Raw genomic sequence first — 14,666 nt, 5'->3', positions numbered from 1 at the left:
AAGTGAGATTGGGACTGTTCTAGGCAGATATGTTCCTGTTAGAGTGAAGGGCAGGGCTGGCAGGATAAAGGATAAGCAGAAATTCAAGGTGAGGGAGGAAAGGTTTAGAGAGGAACCTAGGGGGCACCTTTTTCCATAGAGGATGGTGGTTTTGTGAAACGAGCTGCCAGAGGAATTGTTATAGGCGGGTACAATTGCAACGTTTAAAAGATATTTGGATAGATACATGGATAGAAAAAGTTAAAAGCCATATGGGTCAAATTCAACTAGCTCAGGTAAGCAGTTTGGTCAACACAAACACATTGCACCAAAGGGCCCTTTTCAATGCTGTATGACTTTAAGACTGAACAGAGCTCATTGGTCAATAATGTAGCAATGTTATTCTTTCAATACTTGTCAGTGGGTGTATCATTTCAAATATCATGAATGTGTTTAAAAGAGAATTCAGCAACTGTAGATAATTCTTCATGTAATTTGTCTCCAATGCAGAAATGTTTACCTTGATGTTGAGACCACATACGAAGGAGATTGTTGATTACATCTTACATTTCCTCCAACATCAAGAAATTAGATTTCAACATCTGGGCCTTTTAACTTTACGGAATCTAAATAAAGGTGAAAAACAGCAACTTTCATCTTCCTCAAGTTGATTTGTAGATTTTTATTTTATTTTATTTTACTTGAGATTGAATTTGACACCAATTGAATTCTTCCTTGTTACACTGCCTTACTCATTACGTGGTACCTTTTTATTACATGGAAAATAAGATTTCAGATATTAATAGAAACTAACAAATCATTTCACTATCTGCACTGGCTCTTTGAAACAAGCGTTATTCTTTCGCCTTTGTTTTGTTTCATCTGCTCAAGTGAGAACCCTTCTTTGCTTTTAAAATTATTTATCAAATCAGTTTTCACTATCTTTTCAGGTGGAAAATTCAGATGGACTAAGCAAATATCTTCTCTTTTGTCTTCTGGAATATTTGATAAAGATTTAAAATCTAGACTCACTTGACTAAGCAAATTAAAACCTTCTTTTATCCACTGGAATCTTTGATAAAGGTTTTAAATCTAGACATCCTGCAAAGGGAATAGTTTTTCATATCTGCATTTGTCAAAACTTATTGAGAAAACTTCAGCAAGGTCATCTGTTAATCTTATTTCAAATGGATCTGGAATAAAAAGTTAGTAATAAAAATAAAAAGCAACTCCAGAATCACCAAACTGATCTACTCTAATGAGATTAGTTAGACATTAAATGTTCCCGCCCTGTGAACAGATAAAACCGTCCTTTGTATCCTTTTTAAATCCTTCCTTTTTTTCCCTGAAAAATAAATTTCAAAAAAGATACATGCCTTTTATGATCTTAGGAAATCCCAAATCATATTAGAGCCAATAAAGAATGAGTGTAGCCTCTGAGACAATGCAGGAAACAGGGTAACTAATTTGTGTCTGATCTGCACCCATCCTTTGGGGAACTGAAACTAAACTAGTTTTAAGGCCCAAACTGTTAACAGAACAATGTTCTACGTAGCACCTTGGTCATTAGGAGGAAAAAAGTTGTTCATGCAACTTGAAAAATCAGAACATGGGTCGGGAGAACACAAGGCCTTCTTCTTCCTCTTGGGCTCCTGATGAGTGCAGTAAAATGAGCCAAGGCATTGTCATTTTACACCATCCTACATCAACTCAGGTTAGGTGATCCAATGCTTGGTCAAAGGGACAACTGAATGAAAAATCTTTGGGAAAGGAATTTGGAGTTAAAGTCTAACTGAAACTGCAACCACCAATGAAACAGCATTTAAATTGGAGGTGGGCAAGAGGGCAAACATAATTTGAGGCAGGAAGGAGAATAGATTAGGTTAAATGGCTTGCAAATGGCACATGGAACACCAGAATAAGGAGCAGTGGACCAACTGGCACTTCAAGACTGCTCCAGCATTCATCATGATCATGGCTATTCTTCTGAGGTGTTTCCCAGCAGATCCAAAGATGATTGCTTCAGGTCTCCTGTCTGGTTGAAGGAAACTTCTGTTCATCCTAGACAGTATGTTAGATCAGTTGGATCACAACAAAGATTAATCCGAATCGAATTTAGGATTAGATCCCAATCCCAAACATTTGGGATCTAGATTTCATTGGATCCCAAGGAAAGCTAGAGTTCATTCCTAGCTATCAACTGTGTCTTTGACTGATCGTGTAATGGTGTATGTGATTGAGACAGGAGGGAAAGGTTACTGAGAAATAGTATGTGAGGTGGATCTCACTGAGGTGGTGCAGGAGATTGAGGAAGTCTGAAAATTAAAGTAGATGGTACACGTAGATTGGGGTAGGGATTGTCATACAAATATGACAAATATATGGCATGTATATGACGTGGGGTCGGGGGAAATATTTGTTGAGGATGTCATGTAGACAATCTTAATCTTACTACCTATTTATGTTTGTCATTGAGGCATCTGATTAAAAGGATCAGTAGTCTTGCTTCCTTTCATTCCAAAAATGTTTTCCTGTGTGTATCCTGCCACCTGTCCGAAATCTATGCATTTCTGCACCCTAAAATAATAAGATCAGTCTGCTTAATTTACTGTAAATTAATCTAAAACAAGAGAATTCAGATCCTCCAGCACACTTGGGACTTTGTGGTGCTAGATTGGCAAATTTTTCAGGGTATTGAATGTAATTTCCATTGATTCACTTTTTTAAAGATGTTACAAAGTATGATTATATTCTCCAACAAATTAAGCAAATAGAAATGGTATGTGGGAACTAGGATGAGTGTAAAGGGAACATGAGAACTGGGTCCCTGGCAAACAGAATGGAAGGGTGGTGCCATGCAAATAGAAAGCAAGCACTGTAAACATTAACTTGAATGCCTGTGGCTGAGCTTTTGGGAAGGCAAATTTTCAGAGCTTTACTGTATTTTGTTTATCTCCAGCCAGCACCTACATAATTAATTCTGGACTGTCCTCTGAAGTTGCTTTTAAATTAATTAGCTACATCAAACTGAATTCAAATCAACTTAATTCATACAAGAAGGTAGTTCACCATCTCCTTGGAACAATCAGAGACTGAGCTTGCATTTACACGTCATAATACATTTACTCACAGACTCATCAGTCTGGAAAATAGGTTGCAAAGCAAACAATTAAACCCATGTTCTTTTGAATAGCCTTCAATTAATTCACATTTTCTCATTTCTCAGATCCTTATTTTGTAGCAGTGTTTGATGAAACTGAACTGATGGTGCAACTGAGAAGGGTTGGTCAGCAAACGTCTGAAACACAAGAACTGCTCCAAGCAGTTTTATTCCACAACGAGGAACAGCAAAAACCTCAATGATAACACTTGAGTTTACCAACTTTGAAGTCAGCTGGAACATGAAGAACACAGGAAAAAGCAAAGGAATACTTTTGAAACTAAGTTTATCTGAGGTTCATTAAGTATTGACAATTATGCTTGTTTTAAAGATGGTTATTAGTAAATTTTAAAAGTTGGTGCCATTAATTAAGCAATTTTGAAATAACATTTATGAGAGAGGGACTGTTTTTTTCCCTCCTCTCTCATACTTTTAATATTTTGTAGTAGGAAGCAAGAGAATTTTTACCCACAAAGAGCAATAGAATAAAAGTAAGTGATTGAGTCAATAACCAATGATGGTTTCATAATGCCAGTGCAATTTAGGACAGGACATTTCAATTCTACTCTAATAGTAAACATATTACTGAGTAATAACACATTACTGGGCTCCATAAACCCGGGTGTGGATTTTAATAGTTACTGAGTTTAGTATTAAAGGTTTGCACAAAGTTGATGAACTGTATAACAGGATTAGCATACAATGAAGCCGATAGTATAAACATAGCCTTGATCCAAAACTCTTTTCTAAACTTTTAAGCTTCTAATTTTGTTTTCCCATATAATTATTTTTAAACTGCCATGTTATTACAACTACATTCTTAGGCCTCACACCATTCATTTGTACCTATTGCAAATTTTGAAAGAGCAGTATATTTCAGAAAATAACTTAAAACTTATGGTATAATTTCTCAAAACATTGACAGCACAATTCTCTTTATGTATAGACTGTTGTCACTAAATGAATGCAATTTACAGCCTATAAGACTATAAATAAGAATTTGAGACTATAAATAAGAATTTTCTAGAACTGTACTTTATTACAAAGCAGAATCTCATCAGATACCAGTATATTGAATTACCTTGATTAGGAAAGAAGCCAGATCTGATACATAGCTTTCCTACATATGTATGTTTGACTCATGAGATTGCAAGTACTTAAATTTGGAGTAAAAAATAAATTGCTGGAGAAATTCAACGTAATGAACAGCATTTGTGAAGAAAAGCAATTGTTGATTCAAGTCTAATATAAGACCTAAATGCCAATAGCTCTTGGATGCTACTAAATCTCTCCAGCAATTTGTTTTTTTGATTTAAATATTAAGACTCTATGCCTGTTGACCAGAGTGAACCTCCACTGATATTTAGTTGATAAGCTGCCAACCAGTATTCTTGACTGGATGTCTTGGGTATACAGTTTTACATTGATCTTTTAGCCCATAAATTTTTCATAATATACTGGATTTGTTTATTGAGAAGCATGTAACAGGGTGTGGTAGTCAGGCTTCATTGATTCAAGAATCCAGACATCTTTGAACAAAGCAAGTTAATAAAGCTTGGCTCGTGCTTTATAAACTAAGAGACAGAAAGTAGCCTTTGGTTGCTTGCTCTGAATGTGCAATATTCTAGTGCCCACAGGCAAGGGCAGTAGAAACAAAATTTAAATCTCGGGTTCATCCAACTCACCAATAAGCGTGAAGTAATAAACCTGTAGTAATTAGAGAATAAACTGATCCAAAAATATAATTTGCTAGGTAAAAGAGAGGGAGAGTCTCCACAGTCACTCCCATAAATATCATGGACAGAAATATCGTGGGTTGATCAGCATCAGACCACGTATAAATTCATTTTACTGCATAGGAACAGGCCTTTCAGCCCACAATGCCTATGCCAAACAGGATGCCAAGTTAAATTAATCTCCTCAGCTTGTACGTGATCCCTATCCCTCCATATCCATTTCCTATCGAAAAGTCTCTTAAATGCCACTATCACATCTGCCTATCAGCAGATTCAAGGCACCCAACACTGTGGAAAAACTTGCCCCGCACATATCCATTACATTTTGCCCCTCTCACCTTAAAGCCATGCCCTCTAATTTTTAGACACAAAATGCTGGAGTAACTCAGCGGGTCAGACAGCATCTCTGGAGAAAAGGAATAAGTGAAGTTTTGGGTCGACACCCTTCTTCAGACTGTCAGGGGAGAGGGAAACTAGAGGTTTCTTGTAGCTCATAGCTCGAGTTTCCCTCTCCCGACTCTCGGTCTGAAGAAGGGTCTCAACCCAAAACATTACCTATTCCTTTTCTCCAGAGATGCTGAGTTCATCATAAGATCACAAGTGATAGGAGTTACTCCAGCATTTTGTGTCTATCGTCATTGTAAACCAACATCTGCCGTTCCGTCCTGCACCTCTCGTCTTTAAGTCTTTTGGTAGTTTCCTTGCCATATTAGCAACCTAGACTGGCAAATTGACTACTTTGAATTGAGTCTGCTTTTTTTATGATTTACCAATGATGCAATAGAATTAATTCAAGTTGTAAAAGCTTTTACATAAAATGCTCCCAACTGGCATCATTAAAGAAACAGCATATGGTGTTTTTGTTTTTATTAAGAAATGAAAAAGAATCTCAAACTTCATTAGTCAATTTGCAACATTCAGTATGTATACTTTGAACAGATGCAAATACTTTGGTCTCCTAATCTGAGGAAAGACATTCTTGCCATAGAGGGAGTACAGAGGTTCACCAGATTGATTCCTGGGATGGCAGGACTTTCATATGAAGAAAGACTGGATAGACTCGGCTAGTACTCGCTGGAATTTAGAAGATTGAGGGGAGATCTTATAGAAACTTACAAAATTCTTAAGGGGTTGGACAGGCTAGATGCAGGAAGATTGTTCCCGATGTTGGGGAAGTCCAGAACAAGGGGTAACAGTTTAAGGATAAGGGGGAAGTCTTTTAGGACCGAGATGAGAACGTTTTTTTTCACACAGAGAGTGGTGAATCTGTGGAAATTCTCTGCCACAGAAGGTAGTTGAGGCCAGTTCATCGGCTATATTTAAGAGGGAGTTAGATGTGGCCCTTGTGGCTAAAGGGATCAGGGGGTATGGAGAGAAGGCAGGTACGGGATACTGAGTTGGATGATCAGCCATGATCATATTGAATGGCGGTGCAGGCTCGAAGGGCCGAATGGCCTACTCCTGCACCTATTTTCTATGTTTCTACGATTGGCAATATGATGAGCAAGATGGATGATGGGGCATGGGGAAGAATATTGCAGTGGAGGTAAACCTCCAGAACACAAAAAAATATATTGGGTCAAGATATTAATTTTTCAAAGGCATGTTTTTAAAACCATAATTCAGATGTGATTATTATGTTCTTTGCCTAATGACTGATTAAAATATGAAGATTACTTTTTAGTATGTGGTATTGCTTTGCACAACAACTAATACTGCAACCATTGATATTATAGCCACCTGCTTGTCAATGTTCTAGAAAGGGAGACAAAGGATAAAGTCTTAGTTTATCGATTCTACTGCTCAAAGTATGCTGCTGTGGAAAAAAAACAAGGGCTTACAAGGAGGGAATATCATGCAGCAACAAGAAAATACAATGAAGACACAAAATGACTGAATGTGAACAGTTATTTGTGTTGCATCTTTCAGCAAATGTGTATTATAAAAACCCACAATGAACACAATGAATTTCTTTATTTTCATCATTTTTGTAAAAGTGGAATCTGTAATCCAAGTGCATCACTCAAAATGGTGGGAAGTGCAATCAAGACAATGTTTTCAAACAGGTACACTAGAAATCGATGTTGCCATACAGATTGTTACAGAAACTATTTTATTGCATTTTATTTGTGTAAATTATCAAACTTGTCTCCTTTAAATTTTGATCTTTTGTGGTTACAAAAATCAGGTGGGATGGGGGAATGCAGGACTGTGGAAGATAAAAGGTAATTTATCTTCAAACCTGTGCAGATTTTACTGAGCTTTCTCTCAAAGTAACTGTCTAACAGATGCTGACCATCCTCAAATTAATATTCAAAATCATTTAGTCCAGCATGTTTAAACTTCACATGAGATACAAAAAAATTGAAACAGTCAAATTTTCAGCATTCTCTGGATTAGAAAAATTAAATTTGAAACACTCAGCAGTAAAAATCAGCAATAAATCACATCTGATCAGTTTAGAGGCAACTATCCCTTTCCAACTGCAAATCAATTTAGAATTTAAAGTAATAACTCAAAAAGCATGTTTTTGCACAAAATCTACACAGATTACAACAAAAACAATTTTAAGAATGTAATTTTTAAATAATTTCTATATACATAGATACGAGTAGACAATACAGAAAAAATAGAAAATATGCAGCTATACAATGATTATTAAACAACTCACAAAATGGCTTTTCTTATAATTCTGGATGGATGAAGGTTTTCAAATCTTAGACTAACTGTTTATTACAAAATATACACCATCTGGCCTTAAATTACCATACTGCATACAATAATTTCATGTTCTGAACAAATGCAAATCCTTCCATGAAGGTGTTTTATTCATTACGCTTGAAGCAGAATAACAATCTGATACCTGGTTTTATATAATCCAGTCTGCAATAATTTCAGTAGTACTTAAAAGGGAAAAAGTGCAAGGTTTTAATAGTCATGCTCTCTAGCAGCAATATCCAAACTTGAGACAATCATTATGAATTTCATTGGTGCAGTAACATAGAAATGAATTAAATTTAAAGTCTCCAAATCTAGTAAGTAAAAGTCACAGAGAGGAATGCCATCTTTAATACCATGTTTCTTGCTCTGAAACAAGCAAAAACAAATACTTAATAAATCATTCTAAATTGTCTCATGATCTGATAAGGCAATTGAAAGCATGCATTTAAGTACATAAATTCCCAGTGTATTTTCTATCAGACCATAAGGCATTGCAACCACTTGTCCATTCACAAGTTGAAGCAATATATTAGAGATGCTCATTAAGTGATTAATTGGCCTCGAAATTGCTTTGATAATTACCTACCTACAGGTAATTTATCACAGATTTGCTATTAAAATTCTTTATATGCACTATTTTCAACATTATTTTTCGTAGCTGGTTAAAAAATTCTGAAAAGGAGGTAACAGTGAAGCTGTTAAAAAGGATCTACTTCGTATTTAAGAGATTACATGGGACTCTACTGAAATCACAGTGCCAATTGGTTTATAGCTCTCTGATGCTTTTTATCAATTACTTGCAGCACAACGAGGCTTATTCAAGTAATAGGGTTCCAAAACAAATAAAGGTACTGCTAATTTAGGTACTTGCCTGCACAATCACAAATTTGCAATTGTCATTCTTATCTCATTATAAAGAATGCCAATTCCCTGAAGCAGCATGTTGGAAAAGCAGTTTATATACAATGCATACTAAGCACGATTAACCAGTGATCAGAATTATCTAGAAGTTCAGTTAGCAATGATGAATCTTTCTACCCGCATTTTGCATATTTAATATTCCCGTTCTCACAGTTGTGGTTAGTTTCCAATTTTAGATCTTAAAATGGCTGCACTGCAATCATTTATGATGTGAAGCAAAAAGAATTCCGATCAGCGAATGTGCTCGCTGAACTCCACACTTCATTGTTCCTGCTCAACATTCTCAAATCACTTCTGAAACACAAAAAGGAGAATGCAAAATTAATGCAAGTTGACCATTGAAGTAGAAGCATGGCTTCAAAACTAAGTATTAGAGATAGTTTTGTTCAAATCCGAATCAGACATGAATCAAATGTTTATAGACAACATTTTTCATAACCAAGAATATATTCATAATCACAAGTCTTTTTAAATAGAATGCAATTTCATAATCCTGGGAAACTACAAGTTTAAACCACAAGTGCGAAACCCCACACACATAAAGAGGACGATATGGAGCTTAGCAGGAATAACAGCATATACAGCACAGGAATTGAATACATTTTATTAGCCAAATATGTATATATACAAGGAATTTGCCTTGGTGCTTTGCTCGCAAGTAACAACACGATATACAGTAGACAATTAAAAATAAAACATTATAATTTAAACATGAGAAAAATGAAATAAAATACCAGAGCAAAAGGAGGCTACAGACTTTTGGCTGTTGAGTAGCTACTGCTCTTGGAAAAAAGCTGTTTTTAATGTCTGGCTGTAGTGGCTTTGACAGTTCTTCCAGCGGGAAGTGCTTCAAAAAGTTTGTGGCCAGGGTGAGAGGGGTCTTACCCACTGTTTTCCTGGCCCTTGCAGTGTACAGTTTGTCAATGAGGGGAAGGTTGCAACCAACAAACTTCTTGGCTGATCAAATGATGCGCTGCAGCCTCCGGATGTCATTGGTGGCTGAGCTAAACCAGACCATGATAGAGAAGGTGAGGACAGACTCGATGGTGGCCTCCCATTTAAGGTCCCTGGATGTGATGGTTCCAAGGAACTCAAATGACTCCACAGATGTAACTGTGGTGTTGTTGATGGTGAATGGGGGGAGGGGAGGGGGAAACTCTCCTGAAGCCTACAATCAATTCCACTGTCTTAAGAGCATTGAGCTCCAGGTTGTTGCGATGGCACCAGGACGCCAGCTGTGTCACTTCCTGTCTGTAGGCAGATTCATCCCCATCCTGGATCAGTCCAGGGTTGTGTCGTCCGCAAACTTGAGAAGCATGACAGAAGAAAATGTGGAGATGCAGTCGTTGGTGTAGAGAGTAAAGGAGAGGGGAGAGCACGCAGCCTTGTGGTGCTCCTATGCTGAGGGTCTGCAGGTCTGAGATGTGCTTCAGGCCCTTCAGCCTACAATGTTCATGCCGAACATAATGCTAAGTTAAATTAATTTCCTCTGTCTGTATATGATCCACGCGTTCCAGATACCCACCACTCCATTTAAAAAATGCAGCGCCGCACAGCTCCTTTAACATTGCCCCTCTCATCTTAAAGCTCTACCCTCTTGTCTTTGAAATTTCCATTCTGGGAAAATGGTTCTGACAGTCACCCTTTCTGTAATGGGGCAACCAGATCTGCACACAATACTCCAAATGCAACCTAACCAAAGTTTTATAAAGCTGCAACATGACTTTCTTAAACTCATATGGAATACCCAAACTTATGAAAACATACACCGTTACCATTCTCTCTATTTGTGTTGCCACTTTCAGGGAGCTGTGGACATGGACCTCACGATCCCTCTGTACATCAATGTTATTAAGGGTCTTGCTATTAATGGTATGCTTTCCCTTTACATTCAACCTTCCAAAGTGCAACACATCGTACTTGCACAGATTAAATTCCATCTGCCATTTCTCCACCCATTTCGGTAGCTGATCTATATCCTGCTGTATACATTGACAGCTTTCCTCACAGTCCGCAACTCCCCCAATTTTGGTGGTGCCTGCAAATTTACCAACCAATCCATCACGTGGCGGCGCCTAACGGCAGCGGCTGACTAGCAGTCTGTCCGTCTTTTTTTTGTTGAGTGTCGGTGTTGGGATGATTTTTATATATTTTTTTTTGGTTGTGTATGTGTGGGAGGGGGTGGTGGTGTGTGGGGGGTGGGTGTGGGTGGGGAACTTTTCTCTTCCTCACGGCGCGGGGTGCGGCTCGGCTGCGGGGCCTAACATCCCCCGGTGCGGCTCGGACGCTGGACTTTACATCCCGGTGCGGCTTGGCCGCTGGACTTACATCCCCCGGTGCGGCTCGGCCGCTGGACTTTACATCCCGGTGCGGCTTGGCCGCTGGACTTACATCGCCCGGTGCAGCTCGGCTGCGGGGCTTAACACCGCCCGGTGCAACTCGGCTGCCGGACTTAACACCGCCCGGTGCGGCTCGGCTGCGGGACTTAACACCGCCCGGTGCAGCTCGGCTGCGGGGCTTAACACCGCCCGGTGCAACTCGGCTGCGGGACTTAACACCGCCCGGTGCGGCTCGGCTGCGGGACTTTTCACCGCTGGTGCGGCTCGGCTGCGGGACTTAGCTGCGCAAGGCTTGGTCGCGGGCCTTTCATCGCCCGGTTCGGCCGCGAGACGTTTCAGCGCCCGGTGCGGGGACTGTGCGGGTCGGTCGGGGACGAGCTGTCTGTCCGTGGGCGTGGGGAAGAGAGGGGAAGTTTTGTTGCCTCCATCACAGTGAGGGGGTGTTTGGAGTCACTGTGATGGACGTTTGTGTTGGGGTTATGTGTCTTGTGTTCTTTTTTTTTTCTATGACTGCTATGTAGTTTCGTTCGGTACTTCGGTACCGAACGACAAATAAAGCTCTGTTATACCTGTTATACCTGTTATGTAAATGTATGTGAAAGTAATTTAAATATATCACAAACAGAGGTACCAGCACAAATCCCTGCAGATCTCCACTGGTCACAGATCTCCAACCAGAATAACACCCTTTCACCACAATCCTCTGGCTTCTCCAAGCCTGTTCCGAATCCAAACAACCAAGTCACTGTAGATCCCATGCATCTTAATCTTCTGGATCAGCCTACCATGGGGGACTTTATCAAATGTCTCACTAAAATCCAGGTACACAACATCCATTGTCCTTCCCTCATTGATCATCCTTGCCACCTCCTCAAAAGATTGACTACAAATATTTCATTGTTCTCCATTCTTTTTAAAGCTATTTTTTTTCTGCCCAGATTACTTCCATGACACATTTTAAAGATGACATGGAGAATTATTTTGATCATTTTTATTTCATGAACAAAGGTTGAGTGAGTAGTTCAAATTAAGTAATTGTGAATTCTGCTGCCTGGATGTGCTGGGGAGAGGTATTTGGAGTTCTGCTCAGATTTTTCTGATCAGATTTTTGATCAGATTTTTAAAAAGATTTTAAATCGAGTCAATGAATCAGTTTAGTATCTGATTTATTTAGTTTAGTTTATTGTCACGTGTACATAGGTACAGTGAAAAGCTTTGAAAAGCAATGAAAAAATGTTCTATCCTAGAACAAATAAGCAATGTTAAATATGGTCAACTGTCCTTTCCATAGTCTGCTGAACCAGCACACCTTATGAAAACAAATAGTTTTTGTTTTAAAGTATTCAACTCAATGAAATATATCAGAATTTAGTTTCAGAAAAAAAATCCAAAGCCCCTTCCCCCAAGAAATAAAAAACAATCCACATGTAACCAATCCTCAATTTATTCAACAAAATCCACACAATGTAATTCCATAAAATTGACATTTCCTATCTGGATCAGCCTGGCTTTCATAAACATTTTGAAATTATCAGTTTTCAAATAACAGGATGCATTACAAATACTTTATAATAAAAATGTATTATTCTATAATTTTAATGATACATTTCATTTCAGTATTCTGGGTTAATAATTTTCACGATTAACAGTATTAGAAAAATTGCATAGGTTGAAGATAGACTATACAGCACGCAATCAGGCTTTTCACTCCTAGTCACTGTCAATTGAGCTTCATCTTAACTTTCCTCTCCTAAAGATAGCAGCATAATTTTATGTAGTCATACATGTCTACAGAGTTGTAATGCCGAGGCTTTATACAGTGCTGGTCAGGCCACATTTGGAATAATGTGAGCAAATTGGGCCCCATATCTGAGGAAGGATGTGCTGGCTCTGGAGAGGGTCCAGAGGAGGTTTACAAGAATGATTCCAGGAATTAGTGGGTTAGCATATGATGAGCGTTTGCCAGCACTGGGCCTGTACTCGCTGGAGTTTAGAAGGTTGCGGGGGACCTCATTGAAACTTATAGACTAATGAAAGGCCTAGATAGAGTGGATGTGGAAATTTTCCACTGGTGGGAGAGTCCAGGGCCAGAGGTCACAGAATTAAAGGGAGCTCTTTTAGAAATGAGGTGAGGAGGAACTTTTTTAGTCAGAGGGTAGTTAATCTGTGGAACTCATTGCCACAGTTGTGGAGGCCAAGTCAGTGGATATTTTTACAGCAGAGATAGACAAATTCTTGATTAGAACGGGTGTCAAGGGTTATGGGGAGAAGGCAGGAAAATGGGATTCGGTGGCAGAGATCAGCCATGATTGAATGGTGGAGTGGACTCGATGGGCCTAATGGCTTAATTCTACTCCAATAACATGAACTGTGTCTATAGTCTAAAGGGGCATTAGCACCTTGGATCAACATCATGGTAGTTACAATATCAACACCTTATTCACCTTTTCAACACTAGCATACCTGCTGTTTGCTGAGTTTGAATGCCATCTACTTTGGTTAATAACTCCATGGATCCATTTTCCTCAAATGCAATAACTGGATTCACTGGAATTCCAACTTCATCCTTACAATCATCATTAACGGTTTCTGTGGCTACTCTGGTAGATATTCCAAATGAACGATCAATGTAATCTTCAAAGCTTTCATCCTCCCTGGAAACACCATTCTCTCTAATGGTTTTCTGAGCAGAAGGACTACAGAACAAGAGTTTAAAAAAAGGGTCTGTCAAGTATTTTATATACACGGATACCAGATTTGCAGACAATTTGTCATGACAGTTGACATTTTATTTGGACCAATATGATTTGCTTAATCTGTCAGAAACTTTACACCTCCAAAGTTGCTTTATTTTGAAAGTGGAGCAATCTCGCTTTAGTTTGTGGAACCTTTTCTTTACAAGTATAAGAATGAGAATTTAAAACAAAAAACAATAGATGCTAGAAATCAGAAATAAAAATAGAAAAAAATGGTAAAAGTTAGCAGATCAGGTAGCTTCTGTGAAAGATGAAGCAGCATTTCACATTGAAGAATCTTCGTCAGAACGGAAAAGAGAATGCAAATTAGTTTAAATGGCAGAGAAGGTTGGGGAAGGCAAAGCCGAGAACAAAGGGAATATCTGAAATAGGATGAAATGATGCAACAACTGAATGGACAGTTATGCTGTAGGAAGGAATGCAGATGCTGGTTTAAACCGAAGATAGACAAAAAATGCTTGAATAACTCAGCAGGACTGGCATCATCACTGGAGAGATGGAATGGTTGACGTTTCGGGTCAAGACCGTTCTCCAATCTGAAGAAGGGTCTCGACCTGAAACGTCATCCATTCCTTCTCTCCAGAGATGTTGCCTATCCCGCTGAGCTACTCCAGCATTTTGTGTCTATCTTTGGACAGTTATGCTCCTTTGTCTCTATCATGTGAATGAGATCATTTTGCAGATTAGCAGAATTAGTAATCACAGGCGTTGGTGCAGCTAATGGCTATGCCATATGTCACAAATATGTTTCCCCTTCAAATATATGACCTACAAGTCAGGACTTTCACAAGTGCAATTTCTGAATATCTCAATTATAACTTGCTGTAAAAGATTTTGTGCTGCCCAAGTTTACTCTGTTCAAATCATTGTGCTGAATGGCATTCCCCCCAATTTTTTACGGAGGCTCTCCCCATTTCTTTAGTCATATTTTTAGTGATTTTTACATTTTCACTGATACAGGAGTCAAAATGAGCAGACCAGCATTCCTCGATTTACCCATCCCAATACACTGCATTTTATGCATCTCTAGTATATTTTAGCACAAAATTTAGAT

General features: G+C 38.6%; 2 protein-coding genes across 7 annotated transcripts in view; one reads left to right on the top strand and one right to left on the bottom strand.

Annotated features, from left to right (window-relative positions):
- Positions 1-3,554, top strand: part of LOC144594044 (uncharacterized) — a 50,278-nt gene extending 46,724 nt beyond the window's left edge. The window contains exons 13-14 of the mRNA XM_078400213.1: positions 490-615; positions 3,206-3,554. Coding sequence (XP_078256339.1) covers positions 490-615; positions 3,206-3,342 — 263 coding nt within the window. The 3' untranslated portion in view covers positions 3,343-3,554. The remainder of the gene's footprint in view (positions 1-489; positions 616-3,205) is intronic.
- A 3,162-nt stretch (positions 3,555-6,716) lies between these two features.
- LOC144593733 (ensconsin-like) overlaps positions 6,717-14,666 on the bottom strand; it is a 95,808-nt gene continuing 87,858 nt past the window's right edge. For 3 of the 6 annotated variants that reach the window (XM_078399732.1, XM_078399729.1, XM_078399734.1), the window contains 2 exons: positions 13,320-13,552; positions 6,718-8,811 (listed from right to left, as the gene is read on the bottom strand). In XM_078399732.1, coding sequence (XP_078255858.1) covers positions 8,801-8,811; positions 13,320-13,552 — 244 coding nt within the window. In that variant the 3' untranslated portion in view covers positions 6,718-8,800. Of the gene's footprint in view, positions 8,812-13,319; positions 13,553-14,666 lie in introns of all 6 variants that reach the window. The other 3 variants (XM_078399731.1, XM_078399735.1, XM_078399730.1) reach the window with 2 other exon arrangements.

Source organism: Rhinoraja longicauda, chromosome 5 (assembly GCF_053455715.1).
Source record: "Rhinoraja longicauda isolate Sanriku21f chromosome 5, sRhiLon1.1, whole genome shotgun sequence".
NCBI classification, from domain to species: Eukaryota; Metazoa; Chordata; class Chondrichthyes; order Rajiformes; family Arhynchobatidae; genus Rhinoraja; species Rhinoraja longicauda.
Note: the sequence above shows the minus strand (reverse complement) of the source record. Positions and strands in the feature narration are given on the sequence as shown.